We start from the raw sequence: 20333 nt of genomic DNA, 5'->3' as shown, positions 1-20333 counted from the left end.
AAGATAGCGATCGTTGACAGAGACCGACCGGGTGATGTTATCCGCCCATGCCGACTGTTTCTCAAAAGACACTCAGCTCCTTTTCCAGCGACATCAAACTCTTTGTCCTCTTGATCAAGCTGTAACATTGAGTATATCGTGGCAATGGTCATCGCCGTCTCTTTTCCATGTTGGAACGTTAAGGAACACGATCGTTGCTGGATTGCGCCTGCTCTTGTACATCGATGTAGACGACAAAGAACCTTTTCTGGATGCCGGTTGTAGATTGTGGTACCCGGACTGAGAGAAGGAAAAATCAGGGCGACATATTTGCGCGGTTCTGCACATTATTGAAAAGTCGTTACACAACTTGAGCAAGACCGGAGTGAAGACAAGATGACACTGCAGTATCGCCGACGCGGCAGTGGTGCAGGCAATCTGCCCTATAGCTTGCCGACCCAACATGAACTCAAGGATGCAGTTGTATGCATAGTCGGCTGTCAGTTCCGGAACTCGGCGCCTCGGGTGACTGTTTCTCGGGCTTGCAGCCCCTTGCAGCTTCCAAGGTAGGTATCGTCGGACGGCGTTGGCTGTAGCAGCAGATGGTTCGTCGTGGTAGAAGCGGACACCTGCCGCAGAGCCGCATCGTTTGCGGCCCATGTGCTGAAACCTGACTACATGGTGCTCAAACTGAGGCTAATGATGTGCCGGAATGACAGCATGGTGTGACGCTGGGTAGGTATTCGAGTTCCGTTTTAGAAATGAACAAAATCGGGCCTTGTGATGCCGTCCTCTGACCATCGAATCATTCCCGCAAAGCCATCAAACAGGCACTGAATACACCGTGTTCAGACGAGTTGAGCAGCTTAAAGAGAAGATCCGCAGAGCCCAGAGAGTGTTGAGTCGTGCCGGTGTAGATACCTGGCGGTGGCGTGTATATCTGCGTGTATATCTTGTCTGGCAAGGCCCGCGAGGCCAAAGAAGATAACCCAGGAGGCCTCGGAACCCAACTCCGAACATTCATTAGACTATAGTGCAAGTGGATGCCGAATCTCAATAGTGGTCATCCCAGCCATTCAAGCTGTGGTGGCTGTGGTGGCTATGGTGTCTATGGTGTCTATGGTGTTTGTACGCAGTGAGACACTCCAATGGCGGCAGCCAATTCTGACAGAGGCTGACATGGTTCTTGAAAGAGGATTGAAATCAAGAAGCACAGATGAAGAAGATGGATGACGTTGATGGACCAAGTTGAAGTTGTGAGATGGAGAAACCAAGAGATCTGATGTTGAAAAGACATCATCCATGTCTTCAGTTGGCTCCGCTCAGTCTTGCAAATCCGGGGTTGAAGTGGGGTGTTGGTGGGGCTTCCCGCGGCCTTATCGTCCCTTATCGTAAGACTGGCGGGGGAAGAGGGAGGGGAACCGTACCTCTAGGGGCTCCCCCGTCTCTGGCGGTGCTAGGTCGGTACTACAGTATCTCTCAGCCCCTGAAGCTCGCTGTTTGTCTCCGGCTGTCTTGAAACAGGGCATCTAGGTATAACTCCCGTACCGTCTTCCTTCCTCTCCTTTCACGGCTCCGATCCCACGGTAGCGAGCCCGACGGGGTGACAACCAGGTATTACACCTAGAGGTACGTACTACCTACCGCAGACTTTGGCTCAGCTGGCTCTCCAGCCGTCCCGTCCCGTCACCTGGCTCACCGAGATCACTTGGCTAAGCCTTAAGTGCGGTAAGGTAGCCTTGCATCGACGGGGTTTCCACATCTGCACCGCTTGCTGATGGAGACTTGCGTTGGCTTCTTCACAGCCTATTACCTCATTCATCATACGAACATCTGAAGCAGCTACACAAACACCTGCTTCTCCCATGCACCTCGTCTCCTCTTCCTTGTCATCCAAATAGAGCAACTTTTCTACTTGGTCACCTCGACCTCGAATTGAATGATTCTCCCGCTTCTTTGATTTCCTTCCCACTGTTCGTTCCGTGAAGACGTAAAAGTCCTTTGACCGCACAAGTATCAAGCCCCGACTTCGATTCATCGCCGAACGAGACTCGACTCAACAAACCGACGTTCTGGTACTTTCACGAATTCGCGTTTCCCGGTATCACCGGGAATCAAGGCTGCTGTCAACATGTTCGACATCTTGCCCAACCTTCTCTCGTATGTCAAGTCCTCCAAGCACGGCTTTGCGATGCGCTGCCCCGCCGCCTTACCGTTTGATGTTTCCATCAACTAACACAAGGTGTATCGCGACACAGCTCTGTCGCCTCCTTCCTCTTTCCCGTTTACGCCAGTTACAAAGCTCTCAGGAGTTCAGATCCCGCCCAGTTGACACCATGGCTCATGTACTGGGTCGTCATCTCCTTCGTTGTCCTCGTTGAATCGTGGGTTGGTTGGTTCTTGGTGTGGTAAGTTCGATTCGACGGAAGCATCATCTACCCACCGACAGCCATTTCAGCAAAGATACTGACATGATCCTTTTGCGCTTCGCTAGGGTCCCCTTCTACGCCTTCATGCGCTTTGTCTTCCTCCTCTACCTAGTCCTTCCCCAGACTCAGGGTGCCCGCGTCATCTACCAGACCCACATCGAGCCCTGGCTGGAGGCCAACGAAGGACAAATCGAGGACTTCATCGCCTCGGCCCACGAGCGTCTCAAGGCCGCCGGCCTTGCCTACCTCAAGCAAGCCATCGAATACGTCAAGACCCAAGTCCTCGGCATGCCTCCTACACCGCCCGAGCCCGCGTCGGCCTCCTACGGCGGTGGCGCTGGCGCCTCTCAGACTGCGCAGTCCTATACCCAATCCCTCCTCGCCCGGTTCAACGTACCGTCTGCTCGCCCAGGTGGCGCTAACAACGCCCCGGGTGGCGCCCTTGGAACCGACTTCTATAGCTTCCTGTCCTCGGCGGTGACCGCCGCCAGCAACGCTTACTCGAACAAGGGTTCCGGCACCCAATTCGACCGCGACGTCACCCCCACCCCGGGCACCGGAGGCGGAGCTTCCAGCCTCGTTCCCGAGAGCATTCGCGGCGTGGACGCCCGCATCTCCTTTATCGAAGCCCAGCGCGAACGTCTCAACACGGTCCTCAACGCGCTCGACCGCGAGGCATCTCAACTCCAGAACAACCCGCAGCAGAGCGGTGTGCCGGGCTTCAGCTTCGACGGCGCCGATATTGGACTCACTTCAAGTGCTGGCAACCCTTGGCAAGGTTCAAACTCCCGCAGCGGTAAGAACTCGCGCTCCATGAGCGAGCACAGCAGTGTGAGTGGGGGTGGGCTGAGCCGCAACCGGTCCGAGGCGGACTTTGAGAAGCTCGAGGCCGAGAGCGGCGAGGAGGAGATTATGGATGACAATGGGAGGAGGGTGAGGCATAGGCCGGCGCCGAATGCTCAGGGAAGCAGCGGTTGGTTCGGTTGGGGTGCTGGTGGTGCCGATGACGCTGCTGCTGCTAAGAGCACTGGGGTTGATAAGTAGGCGACGATGACAACGACGGCATCTGGTATGCTGGTTTTTGCTACGACCTTCAAGTCAAGTGTGCATAAAACTGCCGGGACAAAGAGTTACGCATGGTAATCCCAAGGATACAGTCATCCTGGACTGGGTTACAACGTCAGGTTTACCACTGGACGTTGGAGGTTGCCTGAGGAAAGCTCGGAAACGGAGTTGGGCCTCAGAATTTACTGTACACGCAGTAGGCAAGGCTCTCGGTGTACCAGATATGAGAACGCCATCCAAGCCACCCACCAACTTCACAACTGATCCCGCTGGGGACAGGCCCGCTTTCATTAGAGGTTAACCCTCATTCCCATGTGAACTTTGTCTTTTGCTCCTTGTTGCCTGTTGGCAGTCATGTTTGCTCAGTGCCATTGTGTGTATTTGGGCCCTTGTACGTACCAGTGACACACGGGCTGAAGTCCTGCAACCTGCATAGCGAAATATCAGCGTGCGAGACATGTACTTGAGGGTTGGAAGTACATACTCAAAGCGCCGAGGAAGTGCAGGGTAGGCTAGTGGATGTAGTGTTAGGTAGTCGAGTTGCTCCATTCGTTGCGCTCTGCCGTATTTCACAGACAATCAAGAACGGAAGCTCCGAACAGAGTGCCTTATGAAGAACAGCGGCTGAAGTGCAAATCAAACTTCAACGTCAAGCAAATCCAATAATGCGAAAACCGAAAGCAGGTACTCTAAGGGTATCTTTCTATGAGTTGAAAGGATAATGAAAATGCAGAGACGTAACATCGCTAATCGCCCACTCGCCCGAGGTCTAACAACTCTATGTACACCATGCATACGCACCTATGTCCAGGTTGACTCTCATGACTTTTACTCCACATCATCCTCGGCAATCACAGCTCCCTCCGGAGGCGTGAAGAGCTCAGTCCCATTTTGGGACTTCCAGGCGTTGGCGACATACTTTGTATGACTACCACGGGCACATAGCTCGCCCTTTTGGTTGCGGAAAGTGACGGTGGTGTAGGCAAGAGTCTTGCCCACTGTTTGGTTGTTGATGATGAAGGTTAGTCATGTCAATAATTCATGTTGCTGATGCAAAGGGGCAGGAAGAAAGACTTACTCTTGTCACACACAGCGGTCCCGGAAATCTTCTCGCCGACTTTCCCACCGCTACTAAGGTAGGTAACTGAGTTTTTTCATATACATTTTAGTATTGTGTGTTTGCGGAAAGCAGCACATAACTGGGCTGGAGTTCTTTTGTCCGAGTAGGCATGAATCAATCTCATGGAAGGAAGGAAACATACCGTTCAGATCCGTCGACACACCGGTGGCGTAGAGTCCTTTCGAGGCTACAGCCAGAGAACCACCAAGGTCAACCATGCTGGCGATGGTCCCGCCGTGGATGATCTTTAGACGGTTGGTGTGGTCTTTGGTGATGTCGAGTTCAAAGTCGACCTTGCCTTCGGTGGCACCGGTTACCCGGAGCTAGTTTGGTCATATCAGTTACATGTTCGTTGTATCCATGGAATTTTGTGGTGTCTTTTGCCTACATGAGGTCCGAGGAGTCTGTAAAATTTGGTCAGTCTCATGTCTTGATCTCTTCTTGACAGACCATGGTGATGTGTCATCACTTACCTCGGCTCAAGGCCGGACTCGGCCATGAACGACTTCAGGACCTAACATGCTGTAAGCAACCGAGTCAATGCAGCTGTGAAATGAGTTCCTGAACTAACCGATCTCACGAATCTCGCTGGTGGAAGCTTGGGTGCCATTTTTTTGTTGCTGTTGACCTCGAAATAGGAGACGATGTAAGAGGGATACACGAGGTGTGCTTCAGATGCGGTGTCTGGACTACCTCTAGGTGGACTTGGGGACGGAACACTGCTGTGAATGCCGGAAATCACCACCCGGGACAGGCGCTGTTACAGTGGCTTTAGAAGCAGACTGGCCGACCCGGGAGACGGTAGACAAATGCCGGACAGTGGAACGGTGACGTCGTAACAGGGACTGGTAGTGCCTGCCACGAGGGTCCGAAGTCCCCACTTATGCTTGGTGACCACCTGCAAGGGCACCACGGGGCAGGCAACCTATCCTCGCGCGCGTACAACGCAATGATCATCAACAGCCTTCAAGGTCTTCTTTTGCACCTTATGCCTTTCACCCACAAGTGCCACCGGCTACACCATTATCGCTCGATTCCCTGGGTACCTACCGAATAAACATATACTCGATTCATCATAAATCACACTTCCGTCGATATAACACTTTCCACCTAGAAGTTGGTTTTGGTCCCCATATCTGCCAGCAGAAGTCAACCAGTAGCATTACATCGTGATCCTCTCGACGAGCCATCTGGACTTGACGACATTCGAAGCACTACGTTTACCGAATATTCGACTTGACCTTTCACATTGCCATTCACATAGCGATAACGAATCTCTATTAGCGGCCCGCTGTGCCCGCCCGTCTATCCACCATGTCACTCGGCGGACAACAGCTCCTCGAGTACTTGGAGAAGCTGCCAGGTACAGCTTTTAGGAGACTGTACCAGTCACCAGCGACAGCTTTGGCCATCTTCCGCCGTATGCTGTCTTATCATGGTATGCAATTGTTCCTCGAGTCAGATACCGAAGTCTTGGACGCCGAATCTATAGCATGTAGCTAACTCCTTTGTCCCTCGATAGCCAAGGTTATTGTCCGAGGTCTACTGTACATGCCCGACCCATTCCCGTTAACCTCCCTTGACATATGGTTCCCTCCAGAGGGCGGCGGAAAGATACATCGCGATCGCACCATTGCCGCTCTCCGATCCCTCCACATCCTACAGGTCTCACCACCAAGCAAGGACCGAACCCAAGAAATCCAAATCACGGCGAGCTTCAAGAAAGGCCTACAACTAGCCTTCGAAGGGGGCGGCGAAGATGGCAGCTTTGGCGTCCCTAGTTCTCTTCCCGTCGATCCCTCCATCGACATCGCCTACCTGGACAGGTACGCTCGTAAGAAGTGGGACGACATCCTCCACTACGTTGTCAACAGTCTTGGGGTCCACGGCAGCTCAGAAGGGGTCAGCGGACCCAAGGCCAGTGTGAAGGAACTACTCTTGGCCGGACGCCTCGTCGAACGACGTCCAGACACCCGTACAGGAATCGGAATTACGCAAGCCGGTTTCACCTTCCTTCTCCAGGAGTCCAACGCCCAAGTATGGACGCTCCTCCTCCTCTGGCTCGAAGCAGCCGACCACACGGCCGACTCGGGCATGGACAGCATTGACATGCTCTCCTTCCTCTTCATGCTCAGCTCGCTTGAGCTTGGAACTGCCTACGATACTTCGGCCCTGACCGAGACGCGGCGGAATATGCTTCCCTCGCTCGTCGACTTCGGGCTCATCTACTTCCCGCGCGACACGCGCCAGTTTTTCCCTACCCGCCTGGCCACCACACTGACCAGTACCGCCTCGGCCCTGCGCACCGTCTCCTCGGCTTTCACGGCCGCAACCGCCAACCCCTCGGGCGAGCCCGGCACCACGACCAGCACCAGCGGCGGCCCCGCCGCCACCCCCGACAAAACACAGACAGCAGCCAAGGGCATCATCATCGAGACCAACTATCGTATCTACGCCTACACCACCTCCCCGCTACAAATCGCCGTCCTGGCTCTCTTCTGCCAGCTCAACATGCGTTTCCCCAACATGGTCTCGGGCCGCCTAACCCGCGACTCCATCCGCCAAGCAATCGGCTTCGGCATCACCGCCGACCAAATCATTTCCTACCTACACGCGCATGCTCATCAACAAATGGTGCGCGAAGCCACGGTCACGGGTAAACCGGTGCTTCCCCCGACGGTGGTGGACCAGATCAGGCTTTGGCAGCTGGAGAACGAAAGGATGCAGACCACGGCGGGCTTCTTGTTCAAGGACTTTGAGAGCACGGAGGAGTACGCGGCGCTGAGCAGGTATGCGGAGGAGATTGGCGTACTAGTGTGGAAGAATGATAAGAGGCAGCTCTTTTTTGCCAGCAAGCATGAGCAGTTGAGGGATTATTTGAAGAGTCGGAAGAAGGGGGAGTAAGAGGGGCAGGTTTGTAAGAGAGGGTGGTTTGGATTCGGGGGTGGTTCAGTATGGTTGGAATGAACCCAAGTACCTAGGTACCTCTTGTGGGTGGATGCAATGGGTAGGCGATGGGGTCTTGCATCGTAAAACTTTTACATCTGTGGGCAGGGCAGGATCAACATTTGCATTGAAAAAAGGAGTTCTGGCTTGGGTGGGTGGTTTGGCATCACGCAATTACTAGCTTATACTGTAGACAGGAGTTGGGGGTAAGAAAGGGCCATGTTCAAAATACGAGGTAATGGTCGCCTCGAAATAGGGATGACCTCTTACAAAACAAAGAACTCGATTTCATATGATCATACACATGCAAACCTCTTTTTGACATTCGATTGAGAACAACGCTTCAAGTCATCGGGAGACGTACTATACGAGACCGAAGAGATTGGAAAAAGGGTGCTCGAACAAAATCAGCCTGCTCACTGTGCTACACATCTTTGTGATATACACCTCTTGATACGCCATCCTAGCTGACAGGGCTCAATGACAGGAGTATTGGCGAGGGACTGATCATACTCGGCGGCAATTGCACCTGTACCGAAACTCAAAGTTTGATCATTGAAAGAAATGTCAATACAAGACTAACTACCATTTATTTGCGTTACCATTATGAGGTTCAAGGCATCAATGAATGCCAGAACTGCCCTCTACAACGCCGGACCTTTGCCTCTTACCCTGGGTATGTGAAGCGGTAAGATGAGGTCGGAAACCGAGAAAATACTCTATAGAGAAGTCCGACCATGCCTGTTACCATGAATATCTAGAGCGAAATGACTATGCTCTTGTTCTGTAGTCTCTTCCATCACTCCAAAAGGAGGCCGTAATGCTTGCTCTATCTTTCAAGCCAATAATACACATGCAATAATAGTACAGCTCATAAATCCGTTCCATCGTCCATTCATCGCCAAGAACATCCACCATCTGCAAATAAACGTTGACGTATGCTCACGCAAGGCTCATACGATGCTGATACCGTTCCTTCCTGACCTCGTTGTCTGCTTCAACTCCGCGAACCGTCCCGTGTCTCTCAAGTCGATGACCATACGAGCTCGGCTCCATGCTATCAACCTTCATACTGGCTGATTTTCCATGGGTAAACACTCTCCTTGGCACCTGGAGCAGTGATCGCTCCGTCTTCGAGGGCCGGACCTCACTTTGAGGTTGTCCAAGGTCCACATTGAGGCCAGTCGTGATGCTACCTCCACCTGGACCAGAAGGCAAAGACCCCCTGCTCCGTCGACTCCCAAACAAACTCCTGCCAAAGACGCTGCTTTTGAAGCCACGTGGACCATGCATGGTACCACCCTTTGGAAGCAGCACCTCTCGCTGGGTTCTTCTCGCATAGTCCTGTTGCCAAGCATACAGCGAGTTGCGTGCCTCATCCGTGACACAGCATGCCTCGAGATGAACGAAAACGCGACGACATCTGTTGTCGTCATCCGTAAGAGCAGTCGCATCCGCGACTGTCACTCTTCGAAGCATGGCTTCCCTCTCCCTTTGTGCCTGCGCCCGGGATTCGCTCATAATCCTGTTCGGACGATCGGTGTTCTTCATTCGGAAGCTTGTCGACGAGCAGTTATTGTATTTCGTCGGTGGGTTGTTGCTATTCTGGCTCTCCTGTGGGTAAATATGAATGTCACTCGGAGACTCGGAGAATGAAGTTTCTGGCAAGGGCCGTCGGGGTAGGACCCTTGAGGACTCGGATACGGGAGGTTCCGGCAGGGGCCGCCGAGGAAGAATCCTCGAGGATTCGGACCTGGGGATGACGCGAGTAGGGATCATAGAAGGGGATGGAACCTTTGGATTGTACGTCTCCTCGTGCTGCACTGTCTTGTATACTGCAGGGTTCCGTTCACTGACGTAGGTGCTAGACTTTCTCGAACTCTGCATAATAGCATTGGTGGTGGCTGAATGGGGTATGCATCTTATATAGTGAGGTATGTGTCTATTCTCAGTCGTCTTGAGCCCGAGTTGGTCAGCATTGGGGTGCATCATTGCAGGAGTGTAGAAGCTGAGATCCCGAATGGGCACGATACGGCTAGAGGCGTATACGGAGGTAGAAGGGTTGTTGAATGCCGATGCAGGGGGCGAGGGGGTGGTTGTCGAGTTGTTAAGATCACTAGACGTCGTGGATAGGAATGCATGCGCCTCAATAATCAAATTGAGGTTACGAGGTCCTAGTATCTCGTTGTGGAACCGGTCATGGAGAGACGTAAAGCGCCCAGCCCAATACGCCGAAGGCATTGCCGTTGAAACAAACCGGGGATTGATCGGAAGCGGTGGCGGTGCTTCTTCACATGTAGGCGTAGGCTCAGTAGCTTCGGTTGAAGGGCCTACGTCGTGGTCCATCGCTTTCCTACCAAAGCGAGAGGATAGTGAGGAACGGGAACTCTTTGCTGTTGCAGTTGATGACGAGTTCTGGAGATCCTGGGGACTTGCCGTTGAATGACTGAGTAACGAACTGCGGGAGAATGTATGGGTAAGATTTGACAAAACATTGAAAGTCCGTGATTTAGAAATGCCTTGCTTTGTTGATGCTGGAGTAGTGCTTTCTTCCTGAATCCGCTCGGGTGGTTTGTTCTCATTGTTCTGTTGCTTCACCCGGCCTGTGAAAGACGGGATACGTGTGGTACATCCCACGTTGCTGTCGTCGTCAGACGAGTGAATCATACCCTTTGTCCTCGGTGGCTGTCCGTCATGGAGATTTAGCCCGGATGTGTCGCTGATATCAGCCTTTACTGTTGATGACAGCTGATCAACTTTGGGTGGTCTGTAGAGTGACCAGCGGGACCCTCGTCTCTTCGGAGCGCTGCTTTGAATGTTATGCTCCATTTCAAAAGTTTTAGAGCCCAGATAAGGCCCTTGATGCATTGGATCCTTGCTATGAGGGTCAACTTCCTGACGATGAGGAGCAGTATGTTGTAGCACTGGCTTGCGAACAAGAGCCAAACTCCGACGACCTCGAACAAAGCGCAAAGAACAAACAGGCCCGTGCGCTTCACAAACAAAAGCGGCACCAAGGTTGAGAAGAGCACAAGACGAGATGTTCCCCTAACCACGGCGTTGAATGTGAGAAGTAGGAGCCAAGTGACCTGGACGAATGAGGTTTCGTTGCTGTGAACGTTGTCGTTGTGAATGCTATTGTCTTGGATGTTGTCTTCTTGGGGCTTTAGTACGGAAGGTCGAGATCCTTTGCGGTATCGCACGGCCTGTTCCTTTGATGACCTATGATGGTCCTTCTCTGCGAGCTCGCTGCCCTCAAGATTTGCGAAACAATCGTCTGCCTGGGCAGCAAAGGAAACAAAATGGTTGGGGGAACCTGATGTTGACAAGGGCAGTCCCTTCAGCTTTGGCAAATTGCGATATGCTTCACCGCGAGCGTTCAATATGGTCTCGAAGTCGGGTGGGGGGTTAATTGAAGACCAGGCAGAGTAAGTGTCTGCTTGCGCCTTGGGGGTTTCGACTTTGACCGCGCCTTTTGCTGGAAAGCGCGAGCAGTTGTTATGACCCAAGAGAACTAGCTCCGTGCCGTCTGATTCTTCGTTGTCTGACTCCTCGAAACGAGTGCTCGCCTTCCAAGGCGACGTGAGGAGGGGTGAAGCGTAGGGCAGTGGGGTGCTAGACTCTGTCTCCCCAGTGCTTGAGGATAATCTCCTGCTCATGACGGCCAGGTTAGCAATGGAGAACTGACCAGAACGTGAACCGCAACTCTTCTGCAATCCCTTGACGTTAAGTACTGTATTGTCAAAGTGAAGTTTGAAAGGAAGATCCAGACAAGGTGATCAAGTTTCGTTCAGGTTGACACTCGAGAACAAGAGCGACGACGGACCAAGGGAGACGAAATTATCCCAGTCCGGGACAAGGGAGGGGTCGAGTTAAAACTCGCTCCTTGTGTAGAACGTACCTTCTTTGGTGCTTAGACAGCAAGGATATCCAGATCAGTACAGGTACGAACCGCGATCGACCTCGAAGTCGTGAAGCAAAGATTGTGGGTGCAGAGTGGTTGTTGGTGAGGAGGGGAATGGAAAGCTGCAGGATAGTCGCGAGCCTGTCGTGCAAGAAAGCGGGGGAAGGAAGGGTAAACGGCGGAGACAGAGGGTGAAAAAATGGAAGTCAACTCAAAACCTCGAGGGAGTCGAGGCCGGTGGCAGTGAAGGGTAATAGCTGCCCTGTACCTGACGGAATTGTAGATGACGCGCCATGACCTGACGGCAGCGATAAGGTGCGCGCAAACCTGGAATTCTGGAGTCTGGGCTGGAATCCAATTCTTGCTTGGGATGAAAGAAGCTATGTGACCAGATATATAAAATCAAAGGGAAGGCACGGTCAGTATACCTGGGCTTTCCACCTCAGACGAGCTCGAGTTATGTATGGGAAGCGTAAGGTATCTTATCCGTGAAGAGTTTTTGGCAGGAGCAAGAGCGAAATCGCTTCCTGAGTTCAGTTGCAGTTTGGTGTTTGCGTGTTGTGCCTTCCCTTCCAGTGTCGCACACACAGCCGTCATGGTTCGCCCGGTGAGAAATTCAAAACAAAAGAAACCGCAACGAAGGAGCAGAAGATCAGGACTGGGATAGGCGTTGAACCCATCGATATTCCAACAAAGGGTCCAGACAGAAATGAAGGCTGGTGAGAGCCACGCAGAGTAACACGAAATCCAATTCTTCCAACCATAATGCAACTGAACGATCGCTATTCAAATCCAGTGACCATGATATCGAAAGAAACACCACCCCTCATTGCTGATAGAAACTTCCCCTCCTGGATATTGGACTATAACAAACGCTTGCGCCTAACTCCTGATCTCTGGCTCGCCATCCGCTGCTTCTTCCCACCCTTCAATCTTGAATTTGAACGTTTCGTCCCCGGCGCCTCGAGGGATAGGGTTGCCATGGGCATCGAACAATGCGCGTTCCCTGTACGTGACATTTCCATCCCAATCCACGAGGATGATGGTCTGCCGCTGCGTGCCGTAGAGACCAGTTTGGAAGCCGTACGGTTGGTTGTCTGGGCGGTTGACCGTTGTCAATACCTCTGAAGCACAGTCGTGAGGACCCTTTTCCTTGATTGTCCCCCGTTGACGGGCTGCCTCCATCTCCGCTTGATGCTGCTTGCCGCCAAAAGCGGGGATAAAGATGGAATTCTTGAGCAGCGGAATGCCCTCCTCGAGATCGATACAGCGGTCCACAGGGAAGTTGGTGGTATCCAGGACCTTGTAGAGTTCTTCTACTAGCACATCCTCACTGACGTCGTCACTTGAGGTAGCTTCGATGACTTGCTTCAGCTTTTCCCTTCCGTCCCGGACCTTGGGCCAGGTTGACTCGTCAACCTCCTCGCTTGGGTCAAGGAAGATGGCATTGCTGAGACCGTATGTGCGGTCCCGGTCTCCGCAGATCCATGGCACTCTATCGATATGATCGGCTCTGTTGGAGATGATGGCCAGGGGCTCGATGGCCTTCTCGGCTTTCTTCTTTCGAAGCTTGCCGCAAACGAGGGAGAACCCGCCAATATCCTTGGCCTCGCCGCTCCCAACCATCCGGCTGACAAAGTCCTGCACCGGCTCATCGGGATGCGCCGCTAGCCAGGCGGTCACCATACCTCCACGGCTACGCTTTCCCGCTATGGGATGTGCAGAGTCGTGAGTGTCGGTTTCGCGGTAGTTCGTAAGCACAGCGATGTGGCCGCCCTTGGTCATGCCGAGCCATGTTCCATGCTCAGCTCGTGCCAAATCCCGGCTGGAAATGACCTCGACTTTTCGGCAGTCGTACTCATGCTTGTCGGTAGAGGGCGATTCTGACAGTGCTGTCCACCAGTGAGGTTTGCTAGTTGGCCGAAGGATGTATTCATCTCGATTGTCAATAACAATGAGCGCGTATTTTGGGTGCGCAGTCGTTAGCAGAACGATGCACATTTTTGCCGGGATTTGTTTTGGGACGTTTCGATAAGATCGGTTGCTTTCTCGGAATCTTCCTTTAAGGTTGAGATGGGCTGACTCAAAGCGAGCTATAGCTGGGTTGCTGGGTCAGCTCCCGGACGATGACGAATGTTGGGATATTCGATTTCGGACGAATGTACAAGGTTATGCCTTTCAAAAGTGACTGGGAACACTTGACCAAAAATGTGGTCGGCCTGGTCTGGTGTATTTATGGATGACCTAGAAATATTTAGGGGCACGGTTGGAGACACCGAGCAACATGACCAACCTTGGTGGTTGTGGTCAATCGTTTTGGTTGATGGACCTAATTTAAATTCTTCCCAGGCCGAGCCACCAGATGTCAATCTAGTGTAGGCGACGCCTGGTGGCAAACCGATAACAGCAACAACGGCAGGTCAGAAGATACTCTGAACGAAGTGCAAAAGGGCAGTGCTCTATACTACGACCCTATATTTTCATTGGAAAAGGTGGACGATATCATTCTGGATGATCTGGGTCTGGGCATTAGTGATGGCCTGTCAAACGGCCAATGATGATGACATGCTGGAGTCAGGCCACCAAATACATCATGCACTTCATGCGGCTGCCAAAGTCTAACCTCGGTTTGCCCGTTTCCGCATGTACATGATCAAGATCATCTTGATCTTGGTGTTTGGGGAATGGTTGCAGCTTTCTGAATGGGGAAGAGTACTGACATACGGCGCAGTATTCTAGTATCTATGCCATTCGTAGGATTTGGCCGACGGATGTCCCAACGGTGAGATATGGGAGCGGCGAATGGCAAGAAGGATGGGGAGGCAGGTAGGATATTGGAACACTTCATGAACATTGGTAGAAACCCTGGAATGAAGACCTCTGACTTACAGTACCGTGAGTAAAGTCACGAAGGGATCTTGAGAGGTGATACCATGGAGCCGCGCAAACTGGACGGTTCCTGGTCGGAGTCATCTCTGTTATGGATCCCCAATTCCCAGATCTTGGAACAGGAGCTGTCACGGTCTCCTCATATGCTGGTGAGCACTCGCCGCAAGAACTACGATATGTGTCATTCATTAAGCATTACTTGACCTGGAGGGAAAAAGGCAAAGAGGCGGTCATCACCTTGCGTGACACCGTGACCCCCAAGTTGAAGGAACTGACTGTTGTCTGTTGGTGAATATTTGACAAACTGAATGAGTCCAACGAACGGAAACTTCCCCGCTGGAGAATCCCCTGCTTGTGGACGGCGCCGCACGACGGTCTCGACGGATCCAAGCCAAGGGGATCAGTCAATTCCTTCATTCAGCGGCAGCACGAGCCACGGACATGGCGACTGAACGTAACAGCGCAGTTGGCTTTTGCCAGGTGCCAACCCCTCTTTCGTAGGCAGTCCAGGTCCTCCTACCTTCAGTGGCGTCGTCTTGGCAGTTGGCTTAGAGCACGAATCAGCAGACACGACCAGCCAGTAAACTGCCGAGAAGAATGTGGGGTGAATGTTTGCTGGGGACAGCCCGGTCCCGGTGCGGACTGCCAGCGTAGAATTTGTTTGTGGACCTGAACGCACTCCCACAAAATGCTACGAAGGACGGCAAGTGTGACTCTTCTGTGTGCCTCGCAGCGTGTGCTGACCAATGCCCTTGCTCTGCCCCTGATTGAGCTCTGGGACTGTCCCGTCGTGCAAGTCGAAGACCAGTCCAAGTCGCTGGAGACAATGACGACCTGCTCGATTCTGCTTTCCAATTGACTATTGCGAGTTTCGGAGCCAGCTCAACCGAAGTAACGAGATGCTGTCCGAAACGCCAAGCCCTTCTTCTACACTTAAGTCCGTAATACGGGAAGTCCACAGTCGGCAGCCGTAGCATCCAGGTAACGCTCTCTTACCGGCAAAACTTGGGATTAAATGTAGCCACCAAACTGAATATGGGGTTGTCAGTGCTCTAACATTGATGGACTGCAGTGTCAAAGGCGAATTGGCTGAATGTGCGAGCACTACACAGTATATCCGACCACGCTTATGTGGCTTGAACCGACACGTCTGCACGCGTTGTTGCTGCGGTTCCCTCTGCGTCTCGAAATGGGCTTTGTACGTAGTGTATGTGGATTCGGGGGTGTCTCCCACTGGTTGATCGCTCCAGCCAGCGGAGCAACAAAACGGGAGTTCTGATGTGTGACGTGATGAGCCCTCGCCGTCTCAAAGAAGTACGCCAATCACAAGAGCCGATTCCTATTCGGGCGGTCAGGATTCAGGACTCGTTTACACCAAGATTTGGCCGCCGCTGTCTTTTGTGCCACTGCGGGGTTGGGGGGCCATACCTGGTATGTACCAGACCGGTACTCCGTCGTAGTAGTGGCCTTTGCCGGATGGCCCTGACCAAAAAAATCTCTTATTGACTCATATGAATCTAGTGCTGTCGTGCAGCCGCAAGGGTCCGCGAAAAGTTTAAAACCACAGCTATATCAGCGACATCGGGAAGCCATCCGCATTTCTCAATTCTTCCTCCTTTCAATTTTGCCAACACAGTCCTCCTCAGTCTCCCTCCTTGTCATCTACAGACCAGACAACATGTGCGGAACCGATGCTCCCAACGGCACCAATGGCGCCTCCAATGGCGTGAACGTACGTCGACCACGACTTCCCAACAATCCATCCAACCGTCCCCGAATTCTGGGCTGCCCAAAATGCTAACTGCTACCTACGGTTACAGCCCGCCAACTTCCGCTCCAACCCCTACCAGCCCGTCGGCGACTTCCTCTCCAATGTCGGCAGCTTCAAGATTATCGAGTCCACTCTTCGCGGTTCGTACAAGCACAACAAACAGACTGCCTTTTCGACTTCATTCCGCTGACTTCAGAGCCAGAGGGTGAGCAATTCGCCAACGCCTACTTCGACACCGAGACCAAGATCAAGATGTTAGTCATTCCCACTCCCAGTTACATACCCAATTGGTTTTTCTTCGCTTCCGCAGCCCCCGAACCCGGAACCACCGAGCTTTGAAAATCCGATCTCATGCTGACTTTCCATTCGTTTAGTGCCAAGGGTAACCATGCCAAGCGCCCCGCTTCTTTTCCATTTACAGACAACTGACCCCGGTAATCGGACACAGCCCTTGACGACTTTGGCGTCGATTACATCGAGTTGACCTCTCCTGCTGCTTCGGAGCAGTCTCGGAGAGATTGCGAGGCCATCTGCAAGCTCGGCCTCAAGGTACGTCTCGATGACATTGTCGGTTCGGAAGCTCACAAGGACCCTCGGCTAACCCAGTTTTCCACACATAGGCCAAGATCTTGACTCACGTCCGCTGCGATATGCGCGATGCCCAGCTCGCTGTTGAGACGGGTGTCGACGGCCTCGATGTCGTCATTGGCACTTCCAGCTTCCTCCGCGAGCACAGCCACGGCAAGGATATGGCTTACATTGAGAAGACCGCCGTTGAGGTTATTGAGTATGTCAAGTCCAAGGGACTTGAGGTTCGCTGTAAGTTTTACATGCCCCGTTTCGCATACAGCCCCAAACACCCCCTTGCCTCCACCAGCGGTTTCGGCCGAGACAGCATTTGATCCCGAAATCGGCTATTTCTTTCGGCATGGAAGGTCCGCTTGCGCACGGTGTCAACGCCTCCGTGCTATCCGGACACGGCGACTATTGACGTCTCCCGATTGTTGCTCCAATACTATCCTAGTTGGAATGGCACGCTAACATGCGCAGTCTCCTCCGAGGATTCCTTCCGCTCCGATCTCGTCGATCTCCTTTCCCTTTACCGCGCTGTTGACAAGGTCGGCGTCCACCGTGTCGGTATCGCCGATACCGTCGGCTGCGCTTCTCCCCGCCAGGTCTATGACCTCGTCCGTACCCTTCGCGGCGTCGTTTCGTGCGATATCGAGACCCACTTCCACGACGACACTGGCTGCGCCATTGCCAACGCCTACTGTGCTCTCGAGGCTGGTGCCACCCACATCGACACCTCCGTTCTCGGTATCGGCGAGCGTAACGGTATCACCCCTCTCGGTGGCTTGATGGCTCGCATGATCGTTACCAGCCCCGACTACGTCAAGAGCAAGTACAAGCTCCACAAGCTCAAGGAGCTCGAGGATTTGGTTGCCGAGGCTGTTGAGATCAACACCCCCTTCAACAACCCCATCACTGGTTTCTGCGCCTTCACCCACAAGGCTGGCATCCACGCCAAGGCCATCCTCAACAACCCCAGCACCTATGAAATTCTCAACCCTGCCGACTTCGGTCTCACCCGCTACGTCCACTTCGCTTCGCGCTTGACTGGCTGGAACGCCGTCAAGACCCGTGTCGGCCAGCTTGGTCTCGAGATGACCGACGACCAGGTCAAGGAATGGTAAGCGCGATAACTTGATCCCGGCCGATTTTCTGGGATTTGAAAACTGACAGTGACTTTAACAGTACCGCCAAGATCAAGGCCCTTGCCGACGTGCGCCCAATCGCCATCGACGACGCCGATTCGATCATCCGTACTTTCCACCTCGGTCTTCACGAGCAGAACAAGGTCCAGCCTCCCGCTGTTGTCGAGAACTAAGCGGAAGCAGAGCGTTCGACCAACGGAGTTGTCCTTTAGCATGAAGGGGAATATACCAGGATTTTTACGAGGAGAGATGCGGGCATCATGACGATTTTCTTTTTACTTGTGTTTGGGGTCATTTTTCACACATCCACCGGAGTTCTTTGAGTACTATAATCTCCCTGTTTGGGGAGCAAAAAGGGGGTTGATTGGGTTAACTGGGGATGACTGAGCAGGCCAATATTGCCGACTGTGTTCCTAATCAGGGGGAATGCTCGTCGAAAAATGAGCATGAGATAGACAAAATCAACGGGAGACGAAAGTAACAACGTCACCTGATTGTCCTTCACCTTTGTTCTTTACAAGTTTCAGTGCCCAACGTGACTAGTGCTTCGCTGGATTTGGATGGGTAGGCGAGACTGGGGATCCAGCAACTCCAACTAGGTGACGTTGAGTGGTCAATCTTGTAAGAGTCTTCCAAGAAGTCGACAGCTGGCCCCCCTGGTTGGGTATTCCAAAGGGACCACAAAGGAGCCGGATCTGCCCGCTCTTAGTCCAGTCCCGACACAGCGGCCCGGGACTCGGATGAGGAACTGGCACGGATTGCAACACCAGCGACAGATATCACGGGTAGGGCCGCCCACAAAGCCCCCGCTGCTCTGGACTAGGCAAGAAGACAAGTGAGGAACATGCGGAGGACTCCACCAAGAGACCCGACGCCCAGGTACGGACCCCCTGGTATGTTGTAGGCGCACAGGGTGCATGAGGTGAATAATCGACACCGGTGATTCGAGACTCGAACGATGTCCCCTCTCACGCTGCTCGCTTAACGGCCTTACCGTAGTCACCCGCGGGCACCGCGGCTAGGCTACCTAGTCAAGGCCGTTGATATGCGCAACTCCACCGTTCCGGGCTACCGTCCATCGGCCACCAGAACGACCTTCGAGACACTACACTGTGCTACTTTATATGCACATCCACATGGCACTGTCGCTCTGGGTACCTCTAGGCTTGACAAGGTGGAAATTCCGAAATCCCTTCACCTACCTGGGCGACTCTAGCGCAACCTACATACCTCGCGAGTGGATAGACCGAGGAGGTGGGGTTCTGGAACAGGTACCCTGATGAGATCGTTCCAGCTGGGATGGAGTCCGTGGCGTCGGTGACTCATTGGGATTGTGGTGGAGTCTATACTTGGCTGTCAAACTTGACACACGAAAGGGCCTTTTTAAGCGAGGAAGCACACCATTGCACCTTGTTTATGGGTTGAAAGGCCATACCTAACTTTGTGAGTCCATGAAATGTAGGCCGGCGAGGCCGGGACACCATCAACCCAGCTCGGTCAGTGTCGCTGTCCTTAACGTCAAGTTCTGAGGACAAGAAATGATTACCTAGGTATCTTACAACCAGTTGTTATGATCAATGTTTGTGGAAGACATGTGCATTTGCAGTGTCCGCTCGACAGTCATATCGCGTGGGACTGGAGGCAGACTAACAGCACAGCGTCTCAAGGTTGTGCTTTGTGCCAGGTGTGTAAATATTCCAGGACGAACTTGGTGTCTCGGGCTAGGCACCTTAGTCAGTCTGTTACAAGAACACGGCATCTATGTACCTCACCTGCTTCTACTGAACATCTTACAGTTGTTGAAGAACCAGCAACGAGCATCAAGTAAGTGATGCCCGTAACGGCAAGTCATGTACGGTTGCCAAGATATGTCTATCGGAACATCAGCGGAGCTTTAGAGACCCACACCATCGGATCTGGACCTGCGCCGGACACCCCGGCCCTCCGGCAGTTACCCGGACTAGTATCTGCTACTCTGACAGCGGGAGGGTCCGTTTGACTCCACACTTCGCTGTGCCCGTACGGTAGGGTTAAAATGGCGAGAGCACCTCACACAGCAGAGTGAGCCAACTGATGAAATTCATTTTCGAAAAAGAAAAAAAAAGTGAAGTCCCGATCATGAAAAGATATGTAAAATAATCCCCCTTGATACTTCCTCACGATTTCGTTCCCACACTCAAACGCCTGTGCAGTCTTGGCGGACGTGTGCGTGTACACACACACACAACTTTTTGGCAAAACGGACCATCGATGAGATTTCATTTGCTTATATTTCTATTAAGCGAAGAGATAAAAGAAAATTGACTTGAAATTCAAAGTTAGTGTACTTAAGATTATCAAGAGACAAGTTTTTTCTATAGGATAATTGAATTTCTTCATCTTCGTCTTTCGTTTCAATAGTCCATTTTGCCAAAAAGTTGTGTGTGTGTGTACACGCACACGTCCGCCAAGACTGCACAGGCGTTTGAGTGTGGGAACGGTTGACAAAAGCCTCACAAGGCAGTGCAGTCGTGCA

General features: G+C 52.7%; 6 protein-coding genes across 9 annotated transcripts; 3 read left to right on the top strand and 3 right to left on the bottom strand.

The window, feature by feature from the left end:
• The first annotated feature begins 1470 nt into the window (after window positions 1-1470).
• NCU05521 lies at window positions 1471-4150 on the top strand. 2 transcript variants are annotated; one of them, XM_011396650.1, is made up of 4 exons: window positions 1471-1608; window positions 1785-2139; window positions 2238-2387; window positions 2474-4150. In XM_011396650.1, exons 2-4 carry the CDS (start codon window positions 2111-2113, stop codon window positions 3450-3452), a joined length of 1158 nt encoding a protein of 385 aa, XP_011394952.1. In that variant the 5' UTR covers window positions 1471-1608; window positions 1785-2110; the 3' UTR covers window positions 3453-4150. The 2 variants fall into 2 exon arrangements, with proteins under 2 accessions (XP_011394952.1, XP_011394951.1); XM_011396649.1 differs by having other exon boundaries at window positions 1471-2139.
• Window positions 4151-4154: 4 nt separating this feature from the next.
• NCU05522 (PaaI thioesterase) lies at window positions 4155-5413 on the bottom strand. The gene is made up of 6 exons (XM_955391.3): window positions 5165-5413; window positions 5067-5107; window positions 4982-4997; window positions 4736-4916; window positions 4552-4617; window positions 4155-4471 (listed from the first exon to the last, which is right to left on the bottom strand). Exons 1-6 carry the CDS (start codon window positions 5201-5203, stop codon window positions 4302-4304), a joined length of 513 nt encoding a protein of 170 aa, XP_960484.3. The 5' UTR covers window positions 5204-5413; the 3' UTR covers window positions 4155-4301.
• Window positions 5414-5559: 146 nt separating this feature from the next.
• NCU05523 (transcription factor tfb2) lies at window positions 5560-7831 on the top strand. The gene is made up of 2 exons (XM_955392.3): window positions 5560-6031; window positions 6116-7831. Exons 1-2 carry the CDS (start codon window positions 5908-5910, stop codon window positions 7495-7497), a joined length of 1506 nt encoding a protein of 501 aa, XP_960485.3. The 5' UTR covers window positions 5560-5907; the 3' UTR covers window positions 7498-7831.
• A 258-nt stretch (window positions 7832-8089) lies between these two features.
• On the bottom strand, window positions 8090-11198 carry NCU05524 (hypothetical protein; the record flags this gene model as incomplete). The annotated part of the gene is made up of 3 exons (XM_955393.3): window positions 8090-9997; window positions 10209-10224; window positions 10286-11198. The coding sequence occupies 3 exons, from the start codon at window positions 11196-11198 to the stop codon at window positions 8482-8484; spliced, it is 2445 nt and encodes an 814-aa protein (XP_960486.3). The 3' UTR covers window positions 8090-8481.
• A 976-nt stretch (window positions 11199-12174) lies between these two features.
• NCU05525 (DUF833 domain-containing protein) lies at window positions 12175-13444 on the bottom strand (the record flags this gene model as incomplete). The annotated part of the gene is made up of 1 exon (XM_955394.2): window positions 12175-13444. One exon carries the CDS (start codon window positions 13442-13444, stop codon window positions 12326-12328), a length of 1119 nt encoding a protein of 372 aa, XP_960487.1. The 3' UTR covers window positions 12175-12325.
• Window positions 13445-15209: 1765 nt separating this feature from the next.
• Window positions 15210-18323, top strand: lys-5 (lysine-5). 3 transcript variants are annotated; one of them, XM_011396651.1, is made up of 10 exons: window positions 15210-15313; window positions 15405-15763; window positions 15854-16064; window positions 16153-16243; window positions 16306-16357; window positions 16478-16485; window positions 16552-16652; window positions 16724-16922; window positions 17154-17793; window positions 17859-18323. In XM_011396651.1, the coding sequence occupies exons 3-10, from the start codon at window positions 16011-16013 to the stop codon at window positions 17989-17991; spliced, it is 1278 nt and encodes a 425-aa protein (XP_011394953.1). In that variant the 5' UTR covers window positions 15210-15313; window positions 15405-15763; window positions 15854-16010; the 3' UTR covers window positions 17992-18323. The 3 variants fall into 3 exon arrangements, with proteins under 3 accessions (XP_011394953.1, XP_011394954.1, XP_011394955.1); XM_011396652.1 differs by lacking the exon at window positions 15210-15313 and having other exon boundaries at window positions 15756-16064; XM_011396653.1 differs by lacking the exons at window positions 15210-15313; window positions 15405-15763 and having other exon boundaries at window positions 15968-16064; window positions 16478-16652.
• Window positions 18324-20333: the final 2010 nt, after the last annotated feature.

The sequence above is a fragment of the Neurospora crassa genome, linkage group VI (assembly GCF_000182925.2).
Source record: "Neurospora crassa OR74A linkage group VI, whole genome shotgun sequence".
Classification (NCBI taxonomy): domain Eukaryota; kingdom Fungi; phylum Ascomycota; class Sordariomycetes; order Sordariales; family Sordariaceae; genus Neurospora; species Neurospora crassa.
Note: the sequence above shows the minus strand (reverse complement) of the source record. Positions and strands in the feature narration are given on the sequence as shown.

Bases quoted from the DNA above. Each gene is read 5' to 3' on its own strand.
- NCU05522 (XM_955391.3), bottom strand. From the start codon at position 5,203: ATGGCACCCAAGCTTCCACCAGCGAGATTCGTGAGATCG. The intron at 5,108-5,164 runs GTTAGTTCAGGA...ACAGCATGTTAG, and splicing joins CAGCGAGATTCGTGAGATCG to GTCCTGAAGTCGTTCATGGC. The intron at 4,472-4,551 runs GTAAGTCTTTCT...ACAACCAAACAG, and splicing joins GACCGCTGTGTGTGACAAGA to TGGGCAAGACTCTTGCCTAC.
- NCU05521 (XM_011396650.1), top strand. From the start codon at position 2,111: ATGTTCGACATCTTGCCCAACCTTCTCTC. The intron at 2,140-2,237 runs GTATGTCAAGTC...ATCGCGACACAG, and splicing joins ATCTTGCCCAACCTTCTCTC to CTCTGTCGCCTCCTTCCTCT. The intron at 2,388-2,473 runs GTAAGTTCGATT...GCGCTTCGCTAG, and splicing joins GTTGGTTGGTTCTTGGTGTG to GGTCCCCTTCTACGCCTTCA.
- NCU05523 (XM_955392.3), top strand. From the start codon at position 5,908: ATGTCACTCGGCGGACAACAGCTCCTCGAGTACTTGGAGAAGCTGCCA. The intron at 6,032-6,115 runs GTATGCAATTGT...GTCCCTCGATAG, and splicing joins CCGTATGCTGTCTTATCATG to CCAAGGTTATTGTCCGAGGT.
- lys-5 (XM_011396651.1), top strand. From the start codon at position 16,011: ATGTGCGGAACCGATGCTCCCAACGGCACCAATGGCGCCTCCAATGGC. The intron at 16,065-16,152 runs GTACGTCGACCA...CTACGGTTACAG, and splicing joins GCGCCTCCAATGGCGTGAAC to CCCGCCAACTTCCGCTCCAA. The intron at 16,923-17,153 runs GTAAGTTTTACA...TAACATGCGCAG, and splicing joins CAAGGGACTTGAGGTTCGCT to TCTCCTCCGAGGATTCCTTC.